At 42.5% G+C, this 14,317-nt stretch overlaps 1 protein-coding gene across 1 annotated transcript; it reads left to right on the forward strand.

Annotated features, from left to right (window-relative positions):
* Nucleotides 1-635: 635 nt before the first annotated feature.
* LOC120527069 (lysine-specific demethylase 6B-like) lies at nt 636-14,061 on the forward strand. The gene is made up of 5 exons (XM_039750107.1): nt 636-927; nt 1,086-1,154; nt 5,002-5,046; nt 12,066-12,110; nt 13,832-14,061. The coding sequence occupies exons 2-5, from the start codon at nt 1,101-1,103 to the stop codon at nt 13,973-13,975; spliced, it is 288 nt and encodes a 95-aa protein (XP_039606041.1). The 5' UTR covers nt 636-927; nt 1,086-1,100; the 3' UTR covers nt 13,976-14,061.
* Nucleotides 14,062-14,317: the final 256 nt, after the last annotated feature.

A 14,317-nucleotide genomic window follows, 5' to 3' on the forward strand; every position in this document is an offset into this window, starting at 1 on the left:
GGAAACAGGAACGACGCGCTGCGAAGTCTTTAGTGAGATAACACACATACACACACACACACACACACACCGGGCTGCTGGGTGACATGTTAACATCATTGATTTTACACAAATGTCTCACTGTCACTCTTTGTGTAATAACACATGCCTGCTATTCAAACGCGCTACCCTTAATGCTCTAACCTTTAGACAGCAGATGCCTTCTAACTGCTTATCTTGCCAGGATATAATAAATAATAACAGACTGGATCCGCTAGGGTGGTCCCTGTTCAGACAGCAACGGTCACCCGTCAAGAACCAAACCTGGACAGGACGCCTGTCACTGATCCCAGTCTCGCGCATGCCCATTTAGTGTCACTTTGCGCTCGCGGACAAACATTCGGATGAGGAATTTGAAACCAGGATGGCGAATCAGTGAGACAGCTGAGCTGAACGCTAAGCCAACTTGTGCAAAATCCAGCATTGCAAAACGATGTGGTTACCATATGGGAAACATAACAGGTTTCCATATTAGGTGCTGATCTTTATTTAATAAACAACCACAAGCTAAAGCCTCGGTTTGCCAATAGGTTTTAAATAAAGATGTTTCAACAGGTAAATACAAATTTCATAAAACTTCGTATTGACATTGATTGTGCAAAGCTCTTCTCCTGGAAATCACCCAGAAGGCAGCATCTGCCCAAAGTCCGACATTTAATCCCCGACAAAGAGCGCACCTCATCAGCGGGGATTAAGTCCGCCTTTGAAGGTGGCAGAAACCTCAGCAATGCGAAAAAAAACCAATATGATTCATATTGAAAGAAGCCCTCGTGACGATTGGCTGGCCGCGTACTGGGCTGTCTTTAAATGGGCTCCTTTGGATGGGCAGATTCATAGAGTCGAGGGGTCGGTGACACTTCTGCTTTTCATCTTCTTGGCTATACGCAGGTATGTAAGTTCACCTCCTGTGAAGACGTCGCGCGGCCTTCTCATGTTATTTTCATGCACAGAAATAACTGCTGTGCGTGTGCGCAACCCTTTGAGAGAGCGCCCCTCGGTGTCTGAAGGGAGTACAGTAAGTGCATGTGCCTGTTATTGTCTTACAGAAACTGCAGTCGACAATGAAGTCCGTGGTGGTTCTGATGTGCCTGCTGGGCGTGAGCCTCTGCCTGCCGGTATGTGCCTGAGATTCCGTCTTGTGCTTTAAGAAAGTCCAAGAGAAGAAGTGATGATGAGTTAAAGTATTAAATAATTAGGGGAATGCAAAGAGAACGAACGCTTTACATTACACACATTGTGCTTTTTAACAATCTGTTTGAATTACCACTAAAAAGAATGATAGATAGATAGATAGATAGATAGATAGATAGATAGATAGATAGATAGATAGATAGATAGATAGATACTGTAGATGAAAGACACTATATTAACAATAGATAGTGTAGTTGGCAGGATTAGACAGATAGATAGATAGTTGTAAGAAAACAGATTTAGTTTAAAACAATAAAAAAAAATCAAGGAGATTGCTCCCCCCAGTGGTAAAGGTTCAGAGTGGCTCTTCACTGTGATGACATATAGGAGATCCATTGTTGGTTCATAAAAGAGCCATCCACAAGTCTGCTGTGGTCCACTTCAGGCTCCATTAGAGACTTGTGAAATATCAATGGGCTCCTGGTTTTAAAATGACTCTTACTTCATATAATGACTCCGGTGAAGTTCAAGTTCATTGATCTGTTGTATCATCGCCTACTTAAGATTAAAGGTTTCTGTTTTGTCCACAAATTATTCTTTTTAAAAGCCCAAAGAGCCGATTTTATATTAAAAAAAAACGCCACAGAACGACATTCTTCTATGTCAAGCAAGTGATATAAATTTAGATAATATAGATACATTTAAAATATAGATACGAATTGTTTTGTTGTGGCCTATAATTAAGTTAATTTGTTTGTGATCTCTTAGCTGATTGCTTTCTCCTTGAACAAGGTAAATGGATTAGTTGGGTCTGGAAAGAAAAGAAAAGAAAAGAGAGGAGAGGAGAAAATGAAACAAGTGTTTGGTACGCTGGGTGCACTAAAAAGAAAAGATCCACAGCTCTGGTGTCTTTACTCATCCTTTACAAACGTTGATGAGCAACCACAAGGCGCCGTTACAAGGAGCCGTTATTTTTTACGAGTGGACAGTCAAACAGAATTGAATATAATCAAGACATGCCCATTGTCCGTCGCGGTGCATCTAACATCGTTTTACTTGTCATATTTTCATACTTCTGAACCAAACATCTAAACTCGCGCACATGTAGCCTCCTTAACATCTTTCCACAAACCGACCGCAGATGGACAACCGGGCTTTACCGCCTGCGCTCCTCATATGAGCGTCGTCACTCTGTCTGTCAGTCTGTCTGTCTGTCTGTCTATCCGATTGTCCACCTGAAACATCTCGGCTTCAAGTGGCCCGATCCCTGTTTCAATTTGGCACATTTGCTCTTCAAGTTCCATTTTGGATGACATGTCTTGAATACGGCACACTCTACAAAGTTCTAAGATTTCAAAGCCTTTCTTTGAAACACATTAAAGAATTTTCATACATGTCTGTCTTAAATAACGAAAACAGTTTAGTTTACAGTTTCAAGTTTACATCGAAAGAGGCCGCTTTAATCTTTAGTTTTGTAAATTTTTGTCATTTACTCCACCGCTGAGAAACACCTGCGAAGATGCGCGCGCCGCTGCTGAAGCGCGTCTATGTATGCGGCTACTGCGCCTGCGCGCTGCTCACTCGCTGCGGCGCGCTTCTGCATAAAAAGTGACATGACGTTAGCGAGTGTGACAGTAAAGAGCACAAGCAGCTAAACGTTTATATAAGTCAATGAATCAGGAAACAAGCTCCCTATAGCTGCGGTTCGGTAGCACTTTGTGCACAGAGTGAACAAACGCGTGCTCGGTATTTCCGTTTCTCATTTGCGTATTAGCCTACATTATAATGATTCTGTACTTCCATGACGCGCTAATTTGATCCTCGATCGGGTACTTCTATGAAAAGTGTTACGTTTAAAAAGTTTGAAGTACAATTAGCTGCAGACCCTCCACCACCAGCAAGAAGCAGCATGCAGCACATCAAGCAAAGCCTTCTGTTCTCGCTCTGTGGTTTTCTAAGGCTTTTCGGCCCCACGGCTCTATTTGGGCTCCGTTTTCAACTGCATGATTTTCCAAGTTCCATTGAAAACGATTTTTATGTACCCTGCTACAGTTACGTTTTATCATTACGGGCTTACTTTTAAGAGAACATCTAATAAATAAAGAAAAAGTTATACGCAAATGAACTGCAAAACCTAGTCGTGTAGTCTGAGGTCCTCTGGCAAACGCAGTCATCAAGTCTGGCATCCTGCCCCACCACCCCACCCCAGTGGTGTCAGGGCCCGATTTTCCTATAGGCTAACTAGGCTTCAGCCTAAGGCCTCAAGATCAAAGGGGCCGACATTCAAATTGTTAGCAATTTGAACAAACTTAAAAATGGGAGGTGAAAGGGCCTCATAAGTGGAATAGCCTAGGGCCTCATTTCATCTAAATCCGGCCCTGAGTGGTGTAATATGCCCAAGGCTTAGCACTTTAAAGAAACAGCTAGAAAATCGTAAAAAACAACTTTTAAAACAGTTTCCTACACCTTGTGAACATTTTCTTACTGGTTTATGAAATGGAGATGTTTAAGGTAGCTCACCTCAATTTTTATAAAGCATCTCTCACAACGAGACCCGCAAAAAGAGGTTTAGTAAGCAAACAAGAAATAAGGAAGAACAAGACCGATCACAAAACACAAGAAATGATGTCTCTGCTAAGTAGCCAATCCAGAACTTGTCCAGCACACAGTGGGATTTTCACAAGAGCAAAATCTGCTAAGTGATGCATTGTCAAGTTTCTGTGAAGTTATATGTGTGTGCACAGGAGATAAGATACAGTGTTAGTGTTTGTTGGAATGATAAATGCAGGGAGTTTTACTACCACAAATGTCTGTGATGTGCCATCTGTTGGAATGGAAGATATAGAGTATAATGACCAGACTGACACACAGATACAAAAATACGCAGACATTAGTTCTTTTATTAAGGTGGATGAACTGTGCTACTTGTCTAGTATGGGTTGAAATCCAAGAAATCAATGTAGACGTTACGTTTGCAGTGCATCATCTACTGGAATGTGCAGTATTTTGTAATGCAATTAATAAAATGCATTACAATTGTCATAGCAACAGATGGCACATCACAAACATTTTAGCCATAAGTGTGATGTGCCATTTGTTGGAAAGGCAAATGCAATGCATATGTCAACATTATGTCTTTTGGTATGGGATTTTAAAAGCAGTGCTAAGGTTTGTGAGGAGCCATCTGTTGGAATGACAAATGCAATGCATTGTATTACCACAAATGTTGCGAATAGAAACCAGACTGACGCACAGATGTAGTATTACACGGCCACTTGGGTGGTCTAGCCATTTAAGAAGGGCTAAAGTCCAAATAATCTTTAATGTTTGCAGTGCACCGTCTGTTGGAATGCATTTTGTAATGTATGAAGCAAAATGCTTTGGGTCATTCCAACAGATGGCACATGACAAACATTTGTAGCCATAAAATGCATTTTTATAAATGTCTGTGATGTGCCATCTGTTAGAATGGCAAATGCAATGCATATGTCAATATTATATGCCTATTGGTATGGGATTCATAACAGCAGTGTTGAGGTTTGTGATGTGCCGTCTTTTGGAATGAGAGGCATGTAGTAACCAGATGGCCACACAGATACGCAGACCTTTTGTTAAGGTGGACTAGTGTGTGCTGCCTGCCTAAGATGGAGTTAACATAAAGCTCTGCACCATCTACTGGAATGTGTTCTGTAAAGCATGAAGGAATAACATGCATTGCCTTTATCATTCCAACAGATGGTGCATCACATTTACAAATCCCATACCAAATGGTATGTAACCAGACAGACAGACTTGTCCTTTTATATCATTCATTGTTCTCCTTTTTTATAGGTGCAAGAGAAGTTGCATAGAGAAGCGGGGCCTTCAAGTGCAGAAGTAAGTCACCATTTCTTCCTCATTTATGCAGGTTTGACAGCTGCTTTTAAAGATAAAGAATTAGAAAATAAAACCACAAATGAATATCCAGGACTTGACCAAAGCCCTAGAATGGCCTCCACACACACACACAGGCAGGCAGGCAGGCAGGCTGTGTATTTCCTTACCATTTTCTTACCTGTTACTTGGTCGAGACAATGCGTGGATCATCCCGAAAACATTTAAACAACTAAACTTTATTTATTCTGTGCATTTAGAAGACATCTTTGTAACCTTCTAGAAAAAGTCTGAATCAGCACAAGTCGCCCTAATTTGGGGTTTTCATTTGAAATGTAATATCGAAGTACATCATAAAGAAGAAGGGCGACGTCAGGTATTTGAAATATTACAACGTGTGTTTCGGTTTACACGTTTTAAAGTTGAAATATATTCTCAAGTGTAAAATGTTTTTTTTTTTCACCCTCTGCTGGCGGTCCATAGCGGGCTGGTAAAGACTCAAAAATCACATCACATTCATTGTCACTGACTTTGACATTTTCTAAGACGATACCCAAAAGCTTAGGTTCACAATTTGTCATTTTCAATCTTCTGAGAGACCCTCATAGATGGCGAAGACCACAAGTAAGGAATCAAAAATCTCAATTTTGATCGTATTCATGATCAGCACCACGTTTAGCAAACGACACTCCGCTCACCTCTGTTACCGGCCCTCATATTGCTGATGTTTTGCTAACTTTGACCCCTCATATCCCCTTAGGGCAACAGAAATTAATTAATTAAATTAATTAATTAATTAGCAAAAAAAAAAGGGGGTTCTCAAAGTCGGCCCTGGGGACCCCCTGTGGCTGCAGGTTTTTGTTCCAACCAGATCCATAATCAGTGACAACACCTGACAGCACTGATCTCAGTTAATTAGCTGGGATTTTATTTTTTCTCTTCTCGTATTCTACATTAAGAAAGCACAGCGGCAGGATTTTTACATTTATAAGACATTTATAAATATTTCTGCTTTAGCTATAGATTGAAATACTTCACTTTCTTTTGTTGCTTTCATTCTATTTCGCCTTTTCTCTGTGCAGTTATCCCCCCCTTCGTTGTATCTTAATAAGCACAATTAAAAACGAGCAGAGCAGACACCCAGGCGATCAACACTGACTTGTGAAAGGCAGCGACTACATAGCGTCAGAGCCACTAATTAGTAAATAATGGATTCATTAAACAATTAGAACACCTAGAAAAGTAGAATGAACATCAAGATGAAAATATTGTTAAAACGAAAAAAAAAAATTCCCATATAATAGCTCAGTACATTTTGTTTTCTACCAAAGTTAGTTTTCTAATTTCTGTCTCGTTCCCAAAACACACAACTTAAGAAATAAGAGTTCACTTAATTAGCGCAGGAGTCCAAAAACCAGCAGCCACAGGGGGTCCCCAGGACCGACGTTCAGAACCCCTGCTGTCAGTTGATGTGGCCTCCCAACTTGAAGTCCTCCTGATCTTTTTTGCTGAAGACCCCCCTATTGGTTTAGTCTTTGTTATAAGGGAGTCACTTCCTGCACATCATTTGGTCCAAATAAATGAGGGCTTATTGGGAGTAGAGGGCAGTGACGTGCAGGTGAGGTTCATGGCTGGTGTGTCAGATTTACAAATCTATGAACCCGAGAGAGTCGCTTATTCACTAATCAATTGGCAGCCAGCATGCACACTGACTACTGGTTATGTTTCATATCTCATCAGCATTCATATTATGTGATGTCATCCACTATTCAATTCTGCTACGTACTTCTAAAATTTTTATTTTTGTACTGTATTGAGGATTTGTTCTGTTCTGTGTATTGTATTGACCCCCACCCACTGCACGCCCAACCTACCTGGACAGGGGTCTCTCTTTGAACTGCCATTCCCGAGGTTTCTTCCATTTTTTCCCTACTGGGTTTTTTTTTGGGAATTGTTCTTTGTCTTTTTAGAGAGTCAAGACTGGGGGGCTGTCAAAAGGCAGGGTCTGTTAAAGCCCATTGCGGCACTCCTTGTGTGATTTTGGACTATACAAAAATAAATTGTGTTGTACAGTACAGGTAAGGCGCATGTTTGGCTGAGAAAGAACGATGAGAGAGAGAAAGAGAGAGCCCATTTGCTCCCCACCCGCCACGTGTTCTCTATCTGCCGTAGCAATTCCACAATTCACACTCATTCAATACAAATGAAAGTATACGGTGGTCCAGATCTAATTATGCAACTTTTAATGCAATGCAGGAAAACAATACAAGACAAAAGAATTGCTGTTCGATTAACAACCGTCTCCCCGCCATTTTGGAATGCAGGGCAGGTGCTGCCATCTATCGGCGACAACAACAACAACAACATCTATACATATAAAGGAGAGTTGGGATCCAAGAGACTGTGTTTGTGTGTTTGTGGAGGGAGGCTGAGGGAGTCACGTGATCATCTCCCCTCCCATTGACGTCATTTCATTCCCTTCATTTCGCTCCGAGCTGAGCTCTCTCTGCAGCTGACGCGGTCTTGCCGTTCTTTCTCCTTAGTGTTTAGTCTTCTCTCCTTTACTGATGTACTGTTTACTAGACGCAGTACTTACTGAATAGTATTTTTTCCTTTAGTGTTTCTATTTAGTGTTTCTTTGTGTTTAGTACTCGCGGTGTGCCGGTGTTCCCGGCGGTGTTGCGGTTTACTGTTACTTTCTACTTCGTTTTTGTACTTTAGTGTTTAGTAGACTTTTACTTTATCTCATTTACTGTTGTTTTTTACTGTTGTTCCCGGCGGTGTTGCCGTTTTTCCCGTTTCTATTTTTTATGTAGCATGTTCACGAATTAGTCATAGAGAAAATTTATATATTTTGGCTCCAGGAGGACAAACCAAAAATGTTGTATATAAAGAAGCTCTATAAGTCGCATGTAGATATATAATTATTCCAAATACAGCGACTGCAGCGAAGCGCACGAGGTCTGCTAGTTTATTTATTTCTATAGCACATTTTCATACAAAAAATGTAGCTCAAAGTGCTTTACATAATGAAGAATAGAAAAATAAAAGACATAGTAAGAAATTAAAATTGGTCAACAATAATTAACAGAATAAGAGTAAGGTCCGATCGCCAGGGAGGACAGAAACAAAATCGGCAACAAAAATATTTTTTGTGAATTCTCTATCTAATAAACTTAATAAGTTATAGCGTAATGAAAACTGCATAATTAGATCTGGGCCACCCTATATAGGGAGGTGTCCAAAAAAAACGGATTTCAGTTTTGCCCTTAATTGAAATATTTAGTTGTTTTTAAAGGCTTATATTTCTGATCTTTTAATCAATTTTAATAGAGACTGTTAAACAACAGGATAACACGAAAAACAAAAGAAAAATTTATTTAAGGTCAAAATTTAGTTTTTAAATATTGGATTTTTTTTTTCTTAGTCTGATCCCATTTTTTATAAAATTGAAACCCGTTTATGGTTTTACCTTTATTTATAAACTAGCAAAATACCCGCGCTTCGTAGCGGCGAAGTACTGCCTTAAAATTTGTTATTAAGAAGAAAATGAAACCTTTTTAAACTGAGGGAAAATATCCCACTAATTATTTGTGAAGGATCTCTTTGTACACCACGTTGTGAGTTCGGCCCTCCGGTTGTAATGTGACCAAGCTGTGCGCTGAGCTTACTCTGAGCATGTAACGTACAGTCGGCCATGTGAACAGTAATCTTGTCTCAAATCTCACAGCTTGGATTGCTGCTGTCGTAATCGGTTTGAGTTTCATGGTTTGTTTCAATGACGACAGTATTTGTAGGACTTGTTGTGTTGAAGTGACATTCGGCATCTGTCAAGCGTTGTAAGCACACAACCAGTTTCATCAATAACTTCACATCCAGCTTTTGAGAGTTTAAACATTCATAAACATCAAAGTGTCCACTACTGAAATCGTCACCTGTCAGTCTAAGATGTTTAAGAGGCATTGGCGGTTGTCCAAAGGTGTAAAATATTTGGCCATTTCGGTACACTTGAAAGTGACAACCGAACAATTCAGCGGCAGCCATCAACTCACATGCAGATCCACAGGTGAAGGGCTTAAGCATTTGACTCTTCTAGTGCTCCTGTGTAGTCTAATTATCTCCTGTACGTCATCAGTCCACACCTTGAACCTGTCCAGTCATTCAATACATAAGACACAATGGATATCAAGAGTGAGCCTGATATGGCCGTGCAATATGTAACACAGAGAATGGAAAAGGCAGGTGCCATCTCTGGGCATGGAAACCACTCGGTAAGTGACAGTTCTTTGATCGATGGTGATCACCTCGATAGACATGTTAATGGGGGTACGGTTGGAACGATAAAGGAAATGGGGACCTGAACAATGTAAAGTAAGTCTAAAATACCTACACAATAACTATAATCGTAATAAACGAACAATAAAACAGCAGAGAAGCCGTGGATTAAATAAAAAGGCTGCAGTTATCAGCAGGGAGACGTGAATCCCGTGGCGAAGCAACGAAGGGAATGTAGAGACTGGAGCGACGGACGGCCTTAAATAGGCAGGCAGCCAACAACATGGGAGGCGTTGGGATGGGGGACCCAACGCCACCTCACATGGTGACCGAGCTGCAGGCTATGGACGTATATATTTACGTAACTAGGATTCAGTTAGCGTTGGGAACCCGCGTACACAATTTCTTGAAGATAAGTAACAAAGACCGTTGAAAAGTTCAATATGGCGGCCGACAGTGGCATCATACCACCAAAATAAGTACGTACATCGGTTTCGGTTAGCGCAGGGAAGCCGCCTACCAAATTTCGTGAAGATGGGGCCATGAATAAGAAAGTTCAACATGGCGGACCGTTATGACCATTACGCGTAGAATTTTGAAATGAAACCTGCTTAACTTTTGTAAGTAAGCTGTAAGGAATGAGCCTGCCAAATTTCAGCCTTCTACCTACACGGGAAGTTGGAGAATTTGAGACGAGTGAGTGAGTCAGTGAGGGCTTTGCCTTTTATTAGTATAGATGAAGTCCATGCGCCTATCCTTCTTCACAATAATCCCCGTCACTTTCTTGTAAAAGTCCCTCCTTATTTTCCTTTAGTTTTTAAAAATCTTAATATTCCATTTTGGCAGTCAGTCGGAACAAATAAATAAAATAAACGGATGGCTGCAGTGCCCTTGACTTTCTGATGTCGCTAACTTATCGGCGCCTCTGCGGAGAAGAACAGCAGCGAGGAGCGCCTGTTGAGCTCACACGCGCCCCCTTCAGGGCAGGACGGTACTGTCAGCCTCTATGGCGTTATTTCAGTGCCACTATTCTGAGCGCACGTAAAAAAATATTGCAAGTGGAAGTGTTGCATTTTGAGGAGAAATTTATTTTGAGCGTACAAAAGCTGAATTTGAGTGAACAAAATTCATTGCTGCGTGCAAAAAATGTATTTCAGTGTTTGCACTTATCCATACACACACACACAATAGCACCCCCTCTCGCTCAGTTTTTTCATTTGCGCTTGCTCACAATGTGTTGCTTGCGCTCACAACATTCTCTGCTGCAAGCGCTCAACTCTCTGTACACCGTTATAAGTGTGCCACAAAACCAACCAATCACAGACTTGGTTTCAAAAATTCTGATTGGCTCTTACGGTCTCCAATCAGCTCGCTAGCTGCTGCATTCATTGTGGCACATCTGCGAGATGCTTCTGGTGATTTTATACATTCTTGCCTATCAATTACCACTAATGTAAATCACAGTAAGAAGAACATGAAAACAAAGGCATTCTTTTTAAATTGTTGTATTTATTGGAAAAAACGCTTACACAAAATAACATTACTCCCAAAAGTACCTATTCTGGAATAATGACTATTATATATGTTTGTGGATTTGAAGGAGCTTCAGGATCCAGGCATTGACTGGGAGAGTACTACACCAACGATAGTCTTAACAAATAATATATTTTAAAATAAAATAATTAAAGATATTATCCGCAAATTGGGGTTTAATTGAGTTTAGCTGGATTTAGCTACATTTCGGACTGTTTCCGGAATGCAGCAGCTAGCGAGCTGATTGGAGACAGTAAGAGCCAATCAGAATTTTTGAAACCAAGTCTGTGATTGGTTGGTTTTGTGGCACACTTATAACGGTGTACAGAGAGTTGAGCGCTTGCAGCAGAGAATGTTGTGAGCGCAAGCAACACATTGCGAGCAAGCGCAAATGAAAAAACTGAGCGAGAGGGGTGCTATTGTGTGTGTGTATATGGATAAGCGCAAACACTGAAATACATTTTTTGCACGCAGCAATGAATTTTGTTCACTCAAATTCAGCTTTTGTACGCTCAAAATAAATTTCTCCTCAAAATGCAACACTTGCACTTGCAATATTTTTTTACGTGCGCTCAGAATAGTGGCACTGAAATAACGCCATAAGCCTCGCTCACATTGTGCCTTCTCACTGCGGTTTTCTAAATATGACACACAGATTCATTAACGATATCAGCCAGACTGTGGAGAGTCCTAGTGTGTAATAAACGTGTCTGCAGACTTTATATTGGTGACATACAGAGAGACAGCGACAGACACGCGCATCAAGCCCGTCAGTGTGACAGGAGAGCGCAGTCCGAGGAGAGGTGAGAGTCGTCACTGCCGCACCTCGCGTTTCTCCCGTGTATTTGAGCAGGAAATGCGCCAATTCCAAAATTATTGGAATCATACAGAAAACCAATTTAGAGCACAGACCAGTGGACGTTTATTTTATGTTATCATTGTTAATTTTTTTCCCTTTCATGATGACTGACCGCACGATGTCGTTGTTGCACGATGTCGATTGCCTGTGTGCAGCAGGTCTTCAGGTCTTTCGTACTGAGGTGCATGCAAGTGCTGAGAAAATGTAAAAGTGCATGCAGGCTCCATGGTGTCTGACTGCTCCTTACACGCACATGGATCTTTCATTTATATATGTCTGATACAGTATACACACACACACACACACACACACACACTCAGTTCTCCATTCTCACTTTCTGTTCTCCTTTGTGCAGGTGCTAAAGAAGCTGCATAGAGAAGCGCGCTCTTCAAGTGGAGAGGTAAGTCTTAACGTGACAAAGGGGACACCCAGTATGACAGCACCTGAATGTCCGGCCCCTGATCCTCACACTCCTCAGGGTCTCCTCCTGACCTCGGAGTGGGCCTGCGCTCATCGACGTCTCCAGTGCGTTCTTATCGAGCTGACGGTTGGTTACCCCACTTGCTCTCTCACATTCCCTGGTGTGTAGAAGTCGTGCTGCTGGGGTTTGTGACAAAGCGCCTATGTGGTCAGTGCAGTTTTTTTTGGGAGACGCCTTCAGGATGCTGCGGTGAGTTGGCGTCCTGCCCGGTGTTTGTTTCCTGCCTTGCGCCCTGTGTTGTCTGGGATTGGCTCCAGCAGACCCCCGTGACCCTCTAGTTAGAATTTAGTGGGTTGCTTAATGACTGACTGACCTTTAGGATGGACGTTAAGGTCAGGCATTGGCGTGGTTAGAATTTAACAGCTGGGCTCTGGTGTCACAGACGGGCACAACTCTCGACTTGCGGTGCAGTTCCATAAAGCAGGACGCGCTGATAGAACACCAGCAGGTCTTGTTGGGTTGGGGGGCCATTACTGAGATTATGGAGCACGGGCACTTCTAACAACCTCAGGGACCTGTATGGTGGGCTAACTGGCTCAACGTTCCTCTTAGACGCTGTGAATTTATGAGGGGGGCTCAAGACTTTACCCCACCGGCCTTAAAACATATCATCCATGAATCAAGAAGTACATGCAGTATATGGAGCCCACCCAGTCCCCTCATCTCACCCGCTCTGCAAGCCAAACGCATGTCCATCCATCTCCACTTGACTTTTGATGTTAAAGTAACACGAGTACAGTGGAGAGGCCAGCAAACATCCCATATGCTGCCCATTCTCTGTAGAGGGCACTGTGCCCACTTCTGACAGTCAGAGCAATGAAGGGTGTCCTTAGGTGGCCAGGAGGTCTTCATCACTGCCGTTCAAGAGAAGAAGAGCAGAGTAGTCCCTGATTTCTCTTCCTCAGCTTCATTTTCTATCGGGGAACACGAGACCACGTTGACCAGTCAGATCAACGAGGTTTAGATCACCGCTGATTGAGAAGAGCAGTGGGCATCCTCCAGTGGCTCTTCATCAGTTAAATTCTTTGTAGGGGGCACTGCGTCCATTTCTGATGTTCAGAGCAATCCAGGGATCCCACAAGTCCAGGAGGTCCTTGCAAATGCTATTAAGGAAAGCAGAGGACAACCTGCAAAGGCTCTGTAGGTGGCACCATGTCCATGTCTTGTAGCTAAAGTGACGAAAGGAGCATCCAGGTGGTCCTTATCACTGTCATTAAGGAGAGTGCAGACTGGCGGTTGAAGTCTCCTCATCAGCTCCATTCTCTGTAGGGGACAGTGTGTCTGTTTCTGACAGTCAGAGAAATCAGGGGGCCTCAGATGTCCAGGAGGTCTTTAAAGAGAGTAGATACTGACGTTCAATGGCTTGTCAACAAACGTCCTCCTGCATCTCAGCTACCTGATGTTGAGGCTGCACATCCAGCTGAAGCCGTCGATGGTGCCTCTTTTATTTCCTTGGTCAACACTCAGGTTACTTCATAAGATGTCTTGTTCAAGTCAGGCTGATACGCCGTGATGGCCGTGTTGGCCGTGATGGCCGGTCCTGTCAAGTGTGCTCTTATGTTCTCTATGACCAGATGTCATCTTTTGTATCCTCAGTCTGAGCTGACCCTGGCACTGATCTTCTTCTTTTTGCCTTGCAGAGATACAGGATGCCGCCGATGTTCTATCCTCCTCCTCCTCCTTACATTCCTCCTTACGTTCCTCCTGCCTTCATGCCACCACAGCCACCAGTTTCTCCGACTCTGTCCCTGCTGGAATTGCTGGCTCTGCTCCTGCCTGCATAGGCGTTTCTCCCGCACCAGCTGGCTCTTTGTGCCTTGATGCTTTTTATTGATCTGTATTGCACACAATAAAGTGACATTGCCATATTGACGTGTGTCCGTGTGTCTGTGTGCCAAGTCCTTGGGAAAGACACCTGGCTGGTCTGCGCACAGCCTGAGGTGACTCCTCCATTGTTGTTCAGTAACACTATGTCCATTACTTTATGTTCAGTTATTGATTATCATGATCGGTGTCTTTGGGGACGCGTGACATCTGCCGGAGAGCCTGGGAGTACTGAACACACTCAACAGCCTGAGACACCAACTTCATCCATAAGAATTCCACATCCATGAAAGTCAACTGCA

This window comes from Polypterus senegalus, chromosome 4, assembly GCF_016835505.1.
Source record: "Polypterus senegalus isolate Bchr_013 chromosome 4, ASM1683550v1, whole genome shotgun sequence".
In the NCBI taxonomy this organism is placed as follows: Eukaryota; Metazoa; Chordata; class Cladistia; order Polypteriformes; family Polypteridae; genus Polypterus; species Polypterus senegalus.